At 40.9% G+C, this 12,167-nt stretch overlaps 1 protein-coding gene across 3 annotated transcripts in view; it reads right to left on the bottom strand.

Annotated features, from left to right (window-relative positions):
• ATAD2 (ATPase family AAA domain containing 2) overlaps nucleotides 1-11,641 on the bottom strand; it is a 70,333-nt gene extending 58,692 nt beyond the window's left edge. The window contains exons 1-2 of one of the 3 annotated variants that reach the window (XM_082721745.1): nucleotides 11,046-11,591; nucleotides 8,142-8,195 (exon numbers count right to left, since the gene is read on the bottom strand). In XM_082721745.1, coding sequence (XP_082577871.1) covers nucleotides 8,142-8,195; nucleotides 11,046-11,213 — 222 coding nt within the window. In that variant the 5' untranslated portion in view covers nucleotides 11,214-11,591. Of the gene's footprint in view, nucleotides 1-1,024; nucleotides 1,182-8,141; nucleotides 8,196-11,045 lie in introns of those variants that run through there. The other 2 variants (XM_082721746.1, XM_082721747.1) reach the window with 2 other exon arrangements.
• Between the last annotated feature and the right edge of the window lie 526 nt (nucleotides 11,642-12,167).

Genomic DNA, 12,167 nt, shown 5'->3' with positions numbered 1-12,167 from the left:
TTTATACTTCCAGATTCTTAACTTCCCTATGTACTTTTTCTGTACATAGAAGATGCCTGAGAAGGCACCTTCTTTCATTTACCTTTCTCTCACTTTACAAAAGAAAGTCACCTCACTCACTCATTCTGAATCTCACTATCATGGACTGCCTCAAGGCCCTAAAAATCTTCCTAAAGCCAAACAATGAAAAACACTAGTGTTAGGTGTTAAGAAATTGAATGACAGAGATCGGCAACAAATCCTTTCCTTTGTGAGGCAGTTTCTCATTCTCTGCTTTCAACAAAATTGAAAGGAGACCTAATCAAGCTAAAAGACCATAAAAAATAATTTTGGCAAGTGTTTTTGGTATATAAGCCAGAAAAACTGAGTGGCACTGCTCAACTTCTTTTATTACTGCCTACTTATTTATATGAACAATGTTTCCCGGTGCTTACATTTATAAGAACAATGGAACTGATGCCAAACATTGTCTTCAGCAGTAAGATTCCTCCACAGACATATGAACTAATTGCTGGGACTTCAATCACATGAAATCTAACTTTCTGTTTCATCATTTTTAATCAAAGTAAGTATCCTTTTGTTGTTTGCATTAACTGAATATTATAAGCTGTATTTTCTTAGAGACTTGTGATCACAAATATTAAAAAGTTTAAATTTTGTTTTGCAAGTATGAAAGGATACTTAATAAATTAGTTTTAAGTATAAAAATATATCAAGATAAAATGCTGTGGCTTCCATGAATTAGAAATACAAATTAAAGGAGGGAAAAAAAAAGAATCAAGATAACATTTCTGATTGCTGAAGAAGCATGCTTATATATTATGTTTTTAATGTTCCAAGACAGGTATCACATAACTATGGTTTTCAAATTTCAGTAGATAAAAAGACTGGTATAATAATTTCATTTTTTAATGTCAACACTAAACAATGACTGAAATGATCTCCTTTTTAACTATTTAAACTAATGGGAATGAGGAACACCTTAGATAGCAAAAGCATTTTAAAGGAATCCTTAAAAATGTACAAGAGAGGAGTAGCTGGGTGGCTCCAGTGCGTTAAAGCCTCTGCCTTTGGCTCAGGTCATGATCTCAGGGTCCTGGGATCGAGCCCCATGTCGGGCTCTCCACTCAGCAGGGAACCTGCTTCCCTTCCTCTCTCTGCCTGCCTCTCTGCCTACTTGTGATCTCTGTCAAATAAATAAATACAAGGACGCCTGGGTGGCTCAGTTGGTTGGACGACTGCCTTCGGCTCAGGTCATGATCCTGGAGTCCCAGGATCGAGTCCTGCATCGGACTCCCAGCTCCATGGGGAGTCTGCTTCTCTCTCTGACCTTCTCCTCGTTCATGCTCTCTCTCACTGTCTCTCTCTCAAGTAAATAAAGAAAATCTTTAAAAAATAAATAAATAAATAAATAAAAATCTTAAAAAAAAATGTACAAGAGGATATGGAGCTAAAAATTTAGACATTCTTAGAAGAAAAATCGGGGGAAACTTTCATTACATTTGTTTTACATAAGATTTCTTAGATGTGATACTGAAAGCATCATTTGACTTCATCAAAATTACAAACTTTTGTGCCAAGGACACAATCCACAGAATGAAACGGAAACCCATGGAATAGAACATACTTACAAATCATGTATCTGACAAAGGATTGATATCCATAATATATAAAAACTCCTATATTTAAACAACAACAACAAAAAAAAAAACAAAAACAAAAACAAAAAATAGGCAGAAGACTTGAATTTCCCCAGGAAATTCATTTCCCCAAGAATATACACAATGGCCAGTAAACACATGAAAAGATGCCCAACATAACCAGTTATAGACAAATACAAACTCAAACCCACAAATGAGATGTCACTTCTCATTTGTTAGGACAGCTATTATAAAAAAAAGAAAATAAGTGTTGGCAAGGATGTGGAGAAACCGGAACCCTTGTACATTGCTGGTGGGAATGCAAAATAGTGCAGCCACTATGGAAAATGATATGGCAATTCCTCAAAAAATTAAACACACAATTACCATGTGATCCAGGAATCCTACTTCTAGGTATACTAAAAACAAATGAAAGCAGACATTTGTGTACTCCTATTCATAGCTGCATTATTTGCAATGGCCAAAGGTAGATGCAATCTAAATGTTCACCGACAGATGAATGGATTAAAAAATTGTGGTATTTACAGTAAAATATTATTCAGCCTTAAAAAGGAAGTAAATTTTAACAATAAGTATGAACCTGAAGACATTATGCTAAGTGAAATAAGTTAGTTACAAAAGGACAAATACTCTATGTTTCCTCTAGGGTCCAGGGTAGTCAAATTCATAAAGACAGAAGGAAAGGTAGTTGTTAGGTGGTAGGAGGAAGGAAGAATGGGAGTTATTTAACGGGTACAGAGTTTTAGTTTGGAACGTGACAATTCTGGAGGTGGACAGCGGTGATGGTTGCAGAATGAATGAGTGTACTTAATGCTACCAAACTGGACACAAAAACGGTTGAAATGGCACATTTCATATTATCTACAATTAATTATTACAATAAAAAAAGAAAGTAAATGTCACTCTATTCCTGGGAATAATAAAAACGGTTTGTTTCCATAGGCAAAAGGGGGGTGCTAACTACTGGGAAAAAGATTCCCTGAAAAACTTGGAAGATTTAATTTTATAAGTGGTATAAGAGAATCTTTGACTTGCATAGTGAGTGGCTTCATTCATACTCTCCAAACAAGTACTAGGCATCAAGAAAGGCTTTCCTTAACACTCTCTAAACAAGTACTAGGCATCAAGAAAAGCTTTCCTTAACAAACAAACAAACAAAACAGGCTCCTGGGAAATCACCTATATAGATGTACACACTGGGAAATTTTAAAATAATAACTTTCAAAAACATTTCTTAAAAAAGCAGTATAAAAATAAAAGCAAAACTTGCCCATTATAATTGGGAAAAAAAAAGAAATGCACAAAGATGAAAATGTCACTCTTTTTTTTTTTTAAAGATTTTATTTATTTATTTGACAGACAGAGATCACAAGTAGGCAGAGAGGCAGGCAGAGAGAGAGGAGGAAGCAGGCTCCCTGCTGAGCAGAGAGCCCGATGTGGGACTTGATCCCAGGACCCTGAGATCATGACCTGAGCCGAAGGCAGTAGCTTAACCCACTGAACCACCCAGGTGCCCTGAAAATGTCACTCTTAACTCTAGCTACCCATGATAATCACTGTTAATCTTCTGATACAGAAGAACTATTCTTTTCCTACGCAATCAAATACACATGACTTTTAAACTACGATATTATTTATGTTTTGTAACTTTTTTCTAGTAATACAAAACATTTCCTCATGCCATCAAATATTATTCTAAAAATCTTTTTAAATGAATGACTAGGAGTGTCTGGGTGACTCCGTTTTAGGCTTGTTTTAGGCTGACTCTTGTTTTAGGCTTGGGTCATGATCTCAGGGTTGTGGGATCAAACCCCACTCCCAATGCTGCACTCAGCAGGGACTCTACTGGGGACTCTCTCTCTCCCCCACTTTGCCCCTCACCCTGCTCACTCTCTCTCAAAATAAGAAAATAAATCTTAAAAAATAAAATAAAATGAATGACTAGTATTCCAGCAATTACATGAATCAATTTAACAAACTGCTTAATGTATATCTAAACTATCTGCAATTTTTTTGTGTTATAAATACCTCTAGATGAGCTACCCTGTACACATCCGAGTTCCTTAGGAAAGTAGCACAGTTGTTAAACCAAAGTCACATTCTATTATGGCTTTTCAAAATAATTCTCAAGAGGTTAAGTTAAATATCAACCGGTGACAGTAATTAACACTGGATAATAGAAATGAGGACTTTCACTTTCTATTTTTAACATTTTTACAACTTGCATTACTAGAAAGGATTATCCTATGAAGTAAAAAACAAAAACAAAACATACTTAATCTGAAAACTAAACCTGCAGATGTAGTCCTCATTGTTTTGCTAAAATCTACTTAAATACTGAGAGCACTGATAGCTCTTCCAAAGTGAAGTTTTACAGGGGAAAAAATATATTTTGTTAGCCTTTTAAGTATCTTATAATCTTGCAGAATCAGTAAGTTAGTAGACAAGAAGCAACTACAGTAACAAAATCTCTTCCCCAAAGTAGATACAATTGTATAATAGAAATATACTAAGTAATATGTTGTTTTCCCAAACAAGACCACGCTTACCCAAGCTTTAATTCATAACAAAAAAATATATGGCTGAATCAATTCAAATATCAACCAAACAAATGAAGTATAAACATGATGTTTTAAATCACAGTTAAATAAGCATGCAGACATAGGGCTCCTTGAAAACTTCATCAGAATATTCTAACCCAGTATAGCTGCAATATCCCTCCTTAGCTTCACCTTTAAACATAGACATGGTCAAATCTTCACCACGGATCCATTCCAAAAGCTCCTGCAATTTGATTTCTACCTCTCCAGCTCTTACAATAGCCCCAAAACGATCACCTGAAAGTTAATCCAATGGCCTCTGCTCCACCTCACTGATTTCTATGCTGCTGATCACTCCCTTCTTTACATGCTTTGACCCTTTGGTTCACATCATGCTCTCTTAAAAACATAATTCATCCTTTTCTCATCTTTAAAATCGAGCCATTACTTCAGATCTTCTTAAATATATTTGTGTTTTCTATTCACCTTTAAGAACTCAACTACCAGGGGCGCCAGGGTGGCTCAGTGGGATAAGCTGCTGCATTCGGCTCAGGTCCTGCTTCCTCCTCTCTCTGCCTGCCTCTCTGCCTACTTGTGTTCTCTCTCTGTCAAATAAATAAAATCTTAAAAAAAAAAAAAAAAACTCAACTACCAGTTTTATGTAGGTGACTCCCAAAGATATATAGTCTTAACCTTTTTTAAATTTTTTTTAAAAAGATTTTATTTATTTACTTGACAGACAGAGATCACAAGTAGGCAGAGAAGCAGGTGGGGAGGGGGGCAACAGGCTCCCCGATGAGCAGAGAGCCGGATGCGGGGCTCGATCCCAGAACCCTGAGATCATGACCTGAGCTGAAGGCAGGGGCTTTAACCCACTGAGCCACCTGAGCCACCCAGGGATCCCTATTGCTCACCTCTTTAGAAACAACACTGCCTTCCCTGTTTGTATCTGAACAACTCTCTGACCCCTTGCAGTATTATTTAGCATTTTTTTCTGTTCCTTCTAGTATCACCTTAATTTAGCTTCTAGTTTTCTATTCTTTGGGCTATTGTGACAATAATGTATCAATTAAGAGCCCAAACTCTTAATGACAGACTGCCTTGGATTGATTCTTGGGATGTCACTTAGAATTGTACAATCTTGTCCAAGTTACATAAGGTCTCTGTGTCTTGACTTCCATATCTGCAATGGAGATAATAATAATAGTGACTTAATAAGGCAAATGTATGTGTGTATCTTAGGTACCATGCCTGGTACACAGCGGCTACTATGTAACGGATAGCTATTAATATTATAATCTTTTAACTGGTCTTCCAAACTCCATATTTGTTCACTATAATCCATCTTTTTTTTTTTTTTTTAAGATTTTATTTATTTGACAGAGAGACAGAGCACAAGTAGGTAGAGGGCAGGCAGAGGGAGAGGTGGAAGCAGGCTCTACACTTAGCAGGGAGCCCAATGCGGGGCTCGATTCCAGGACCCTAGGAACACGACCTGACCCAAAGGCAGCCACTTAACTGACAGCCACCCAGGCACCCCTCAGTATAATCCATCCTGAACAGTATTTCATCAGATCCCTGTTCTAAAAGTTGTAATTTTTTTTAAAAGATTATTTATTTGCAGAGAGAAAGAGAGGGCGCGAGCACGCGAGAGTGAGCATACTCACAAGCAGGGGGAGTAGGAGAGGGAGACAAAGGCTCCCCACCAAGCAGGGAGCTTGATGCAGGGCTTGATCCCAGGACTCCGGGATCATGACCTGAGCCGAAGGCAGATGCCCAACCGACTGAGCCACCCAGGTGCCCCTAAAAATTGCAACTTCTAAGCATAAAATCAAATGGCCAGTCTTTAATACAAACTGACAAAAATGGACTGCCTATCACTACATCAAACAAGTACACACTCTTGAATTCAGAGAGCCATGTCACTCAACTTCAGGATGCAACAGTCATAGCAACATGTCAAAATATTCCTATTTATGCTTTGTGATAATTCACTAAACTGTACACTTTTCATTTTTCTGTGTTGTGTTATATACCAAGTTTTTTTTTTACTTTTTAAAAAGATTTTATTTATTTATTTGACAGAGAGAGAGATCACAAGTAGGCAGAGAGGCAGACAGAGAGAGGTGGGAAGCAGGCTCCCCGCTAAGCAGAGAGCCCGCGCGGGGCCCAATCCCACGTCCCTGAGATCACGACCCTAGCCAAAGGCAGAGACCCAACCCACTGAGCCACCCAGGCGCCCCTATATACCACGTTTTAAAGAATCTTCCATATGTTGTATATATCAGCGTCATTCATAGTACTTTTCAAACTTTTAAAATAGACAACTTAAAAACTTCTACATACCACAGCATATTTTATTTTACCTAACATATAGAATAAAAAATGTACGTAAATACAACCTAAAAGCAATGCACTACTATCCCTTATGTGTCCCCTACTACTACATGAGAACCCTAAATTTAATATGAATCAAAGAACCTCAGACCCATGAAAGCACAGATATAGGCAATGCCTAGTCTGACTCTGGTAGAAAAAGAAACCACAGAAGGGGCATCTGAGTGGATGAAAATGCTAGATCTCATGATCCAATTGGGATGAAAATAAAAGTTTAAGAAAGAAAAAAGTTTAAAACAAAACTTCAGGGAAACCATACAAGGACGAAAAAAAACCCCAAAACAAACAAATCCCTACGCCCACCTGATTAAGATCATATTCAAACTATAAAGGTAGAAAGAGGTTAATAAACAGGTGATTATAAGTACCTTCAGAAATTGAATATAAGGTCACCTTCTGAGCTGAGATAAAGGAAAATCCAAGTTAACAAACACGAATAAATTTAATCATCTTTAAAAGTAACTTGACCTAATAAATGATCTGTCAATAGATATGTAGCTCCTCAGATAAGAATACCTGAAAACAAACAGGGTGATCAGGAGTTAAGTTTCTGAAATGCATGACTGATGTAAAAAGCAAACTGTAATTAAGTCAAATGAATTGAATGTAAGACCCCAAATTAGAAAACATTCCAATCACAAAGGTATGTTTCATTTTTGGTACTGGTAGGCTTTGACAGCATGAATAGATTATCGATCAGGGCTAACCATTTTTTTTTGATCCAATCCCATGCTAAATAACCCTTTAATTATAATTTGGTCTATGGAGAATTTATAGAAGATAGAAGTACTATGTCTCAAAAAGGTATAATCCCTAATGGAAATTCTAGCCTGGGGGTAAAAAAATCCCTTTCACCCTACACAATCCATCTGAGTGCTAACTGCTCAGCCACCACATACCATTGATATGGCAAGAACGGCAAACAGTCTCTATATATTGATGTGTTCTACTCTGCTAGACCAGTTCCTTTAGACCAAGGATAGTTAACAACGAATATTTATTATGCCTCTACTACATTCTAGGTTCTGTCCTAGGTCCTAGAAATATAATACTGAACAAAAGGTAAAAGTCCAGAACTGTACAGTTACATTCTGACTTAGGGAGAGAGAAAATATTTTAAAAAGTAGAAAGTTGGGACGCCTGGGTGGCTCAGTTGGTTAAGCAGCTGCCTTCAGCTCAGGTCATAATTCCAGCGTTCTGGGATCGAGTCCCACATCGGGCTCCTTGCTCCGCAGGGAGCCTGCTTCTCCCTCTGACTCTGCCTGCCATTCTGTCTGCCTGTGCTCACTCTCGCTCGCTCTCTCTCTGACAAATAAATAAACAAAATCTTAAAAAAAAAAAAGTAGAAAGTTAATAGAACATGTAAGAAGATGATAAATAATAAGAAAACATAAAGCAGAGTAAAGAGGCATGTCAATGAGAGTGATCTGTAATTTTAAATAAGATGGTTAGGGTAAACATCACTGAAAAAGTGAGTAGCAAAGACTTGAGAGAAACAGATTCCTAGGTTCTCCTAGGTAGAACCTGGAGCTCTATCACTTACTGTAAAAGTAAATTCGCGCATGTTATTTAGGTCTCTGTGTCTTGGTTCTCTCACCTGCAAAACAAAGATGATCGTATCTATCTCACAAGGGTAGGAGGACTGAGTTCTTGGAAAATGTTAAGTACTATTGGACTTATGAGACTTTTTTTTAAATTAAAAATAAAAGGAGAGCCTGGGTGGCTTAGTTCTTAAGCGTCGGCCTTTGGCTCAAATTATAATCCCAGGGTCCTGGGATCCAGTCCCACATCGGGCTCCCTATTCGGCAGGAAGCCTGTTTCTCCCTCTCCCGCTCCCCTTGCTTGTGGTTCCCTCTCTTGCTGTCTCTCTCTCTCTGTCAAATAAATAAATAAAATCTTAAAAAAAAGTAAAAATGTAGAGGGTAAATTAGGAACGAATCGTGCAGATATTCAGGGGAAGAGATTCTCAACACAGGGGAGAACCAGTACAAAGGCCCTGGTATTCAAGAAGCAGCTCGACCAATACAACAGGAATAGACAAGGTTTTGAAAAAGGCAAAAATGGAAGAGGATGTCATCATGAAGAGAAAGGGGTGTAGGGCTACTCCCAAACTTTTCAACTTTCACTCTTCGAGGTTTTTTGAGCAGAGGAATGATCAACTTTCTAACTTTTATAAAGATCACTCTGGGGGCGCCTGGGTGGCTCAGTGGGTTAAAGCCTCTGCCTTCGGCTTAGGTCACGGTCTCAGGGTCCTGGGATCGAGCCCCACATTGGTCTGTCCTGCTTGGCTGGGAGCCAGCTCCCCCCACACCTGCCCCACGTCTCTACCTACGAGTGAACTCTGTCAGTCAAATAAATAAATAATTTTTTAAAATCTGAAAAAAAAAATCACTCTGTAAGCTATACTGAGAACTGACAGTTATGGAAGGCGGATCATTATATACAAGGGAGGAAAACCAGGAGGCCAGTCAAAAATCCCTTTTAACAACCTAGGGAAGAGATAATGGCTTGGACCAACATGGCAACAACAGAGGATATGAGAAGTGGTCAGATTCCATATCTACTTTGAAAGTAGAACCAAAAGAATTTCTCTCTCTTTTTTTTTTTTTAATAAACCTATATTTTTATCCCCAGGGGTACAGGTCTGTAAATCGCCAGGTTTACACACTTCACAGCACTCACCAAAGCACATACCTTCCCCAATGTCCATAGAACCAAAAGAATTTCTTAATATGAAATGAGAGCTGGGTCAGGACAACTCTCAGGTTTTTGGCCGGAAGAACTGGAAAGTCCTTCTTTCTTTCTTTTCTTTTCTTTCTTTCTTCCAGAAAACTGGGCATTCAAATTAACAGTGGTCTTAGTTGCTGACAATGACTGAGTCCTAACTTTATGCCAAGTGTTCAGGTAATCTCCTTAAATGCATGATCACATTTAATCCTCACTATAAATGTGGTATCACCTTTTTTAACAAGTGGAGATTATTGGTAAGCTGAGATTCAAAACAGTTGTTTTAAGCGCCTATATTACTTACTGCTCAATACATCATTACAGTCATAGGATCTAGCACTGTACAGAAGATAATATTCAATAAATATTTATTGAAATAATCAGATTTTCTGAACATACGTTAGTAAGTCAAGGGACCCCAGTACACTGCAGAAGTGTCTGGCCTCCTCAGATCTCAATCTCAACATGTGATCCAGAAATGACCCTGAAAGTCAGGAAATTTTCTTTTTTCAATTCAGCATCACAACTGCAGAGATGAAACATACTTTTTCACTCCCTTCAGGAGAGGAGCAACCAGTACAGCTGGTCTTCAGAGGATACTGACAACTAATTTCATATACTAATCACTCTCTTAACTATGCTTTGTAGCGCTCTTTCTCCCTTGGCCTCTCATTCTGACTTGCCACTTCCTAACCCTCTCTCCGGTCCTGTTTTTCTCAGCCCTTTGCCTACCCTCCCTCAAAGAGAACTAGACTACTTCCTGCTGCCTTGACTTTTCTAGTGCTGCTTCCTCAACTTCTCCAGCCTTTTGTTAACGGGGTCTCCTCCACCTGCGCCTCTTTCAGCAGCTGCCACAGAGAGGTGGAGGGAGGGACTCTCCCTCCAGGCCTTACCTCTGTAATCAAAGATCCAATCTGTACTGCAGACCTAGAAAGAGAAGCAACTCTTTCAAGACTTCACTGCTCCACCCCCTTGGAAACATCCCCTATAGACATTGTTTATAACTGCAGCATGATATAATAGAGAAAGGTTTTGGAGGCAGAGGATCCAAGTTCCAATTTTAGATCTACCCGTCACTGGTTACTTTGAGTCCATTTTTTCGCCTGTAACATAGATATGATAACTATCCATTCTTATGGAGCTGTTTAACGAGGCTTAAGCAGCTGTACGCGAAATGTTGGTCTCCATCGTTCCACATTATGCAACCTGGTACTATTCACGGCTATCTTATATCCGAACCTCTCTGGATCACAAATGAAGGTCAGGAGACCTCAATTACAATCTTTCCATTCCCGTGGCCCCTAAAACATCTATCCTGCATCCGGCAGGGAGTCAGGAAACGTGTGCTGCGCTCAACAGATGCGAACCTAGGGCAGGGGCCCGGGCGCTAGGTTAGGGAGGTGTGTGAGATGGGGGTGGGGCAGCCCCACAAACCAAGATTCCGGAGGGCTTCGGTTTCCTCTTGCGTGAAATGGGGTAGTAACGAACTGCCTGGCCCTCTTCCAGACTGCCCGATCTCTTGCCCTGACCCACACCCCTTGGGGCTCCGATGTTCGGAAGCCTTCCATTTTACTTGTCCTCGACAACACTCCTCCCAGCCCCCTCCCCCCACCAACTGCCACCCGGACCGCGCCGCCCACCCCCGGGCCCCACCCGGCCAACCGGCCGCGGGCAGTCCTACAGGCCCTGCCCGAGGGGCCCGCCCCAGGCCGGTACTCACGCCCGAGGCGGCCGAGGTGACCGCGGACTGTTCAGCAACTCGGGCCGAACGGAGCCGCCTCCGGCCGATCTGCTCCAGGCTGAGGAACTCGTTGGACAGGTCCAGAGGGTCCGTGGCCGAGGAGGCGGAGTGGCTGTGCAGCTCCAGGCTGCTGCGGAGGACCACCATCTTCCCTGTCTCTTCGCCCGGCGTCCGCGGCGGGAGATGGGTCCCAGTCTGACCGGCAGCCGCTCGGGCTCTTCCGCGCTCCGAATTCTGGCGCCACTAGCTCCGCGCCAGCGGCCGCAGCGCGCGCACCCGGAATCCCTCCGCCGCCTGTCCCGCCCACGCCGCGTCCCTGCAACTGCCGCCTTGAAACTTTTCGCCCTTCTGCCGGGCGAAGGACTTCGGGTTGAAGTTGAGGAGGGCCTGCGCCGACAGTGACCAGGACCTGAGCGGACCGTGGCGGGAGAACGCTGACTTCTTTTTCTTATATAGTTCCGGCTCGCAGAACTCGGCGGAGGGAGATGACGGGTAGCGGAGAGAGGTCCCGTTTGGAATTTTGGCGCGTGGCTGTCGGGGTGGGGGGTGGGGAGCAGGGAGGCTCCTGCCTGCTCTGATTGGCTAGCGAGGGCCTGCCGGCTCCGCCCAGCCCCGCCCCCCACCTGCCGTCAGCTTCCCGCCACGCAGGTTTCAAAAGCAAAATGCTGAGTCTTTGACTCAAACAACTTACCTATCAAAAGAAAACAGAAAGAGATCTGAAAATGACCCTGCAGAGTACTGTAGTTAAGGGCGCAGGTTCTGTACCCATCACTGCCCTATCCGTGTGTATGATCTTGAGCAAATTACTCACCTTTCCCCGTCTTAATTTCCTCAACTGTAAATTAACTGTAATAATAGTAATAATAATCCGAATACCAAGACTCTAAGACATAATACCTTAGAACCATGTCTGCACCTAGTAAGAGCTCAATAAATGTTTGCTACAGTTAAAGAATTACAGAAAACAGCTTCTCTAAGATACAGCAATTACTCAACTACTTTGAAATAGACAGCATGCTGAATGATCAGAATGTGAGAAGAGTTCTCCTGAAGCCGAAATAAGTTTTATTGATTTGGATAAATACGTTTCCTTAATTTGAC

Source organism: Mustela nivalis, assembly GCF_964662115.1.
Source record: "Mustela nivalis genome assembly, chromosome: 2".
NCBI classification, from domain to species: domain Eukaryota; kingdom Metazoa; phylum Chordata; class Mammalia; order Carnivora; family Mustelidae; genus Mustela; species Mustela nivalis.
The sequence above is the reverse complement of the archived record's forward strand: the minus strand, read 5'-3'. Positions and strand labels throughout refer to the sequence as shown.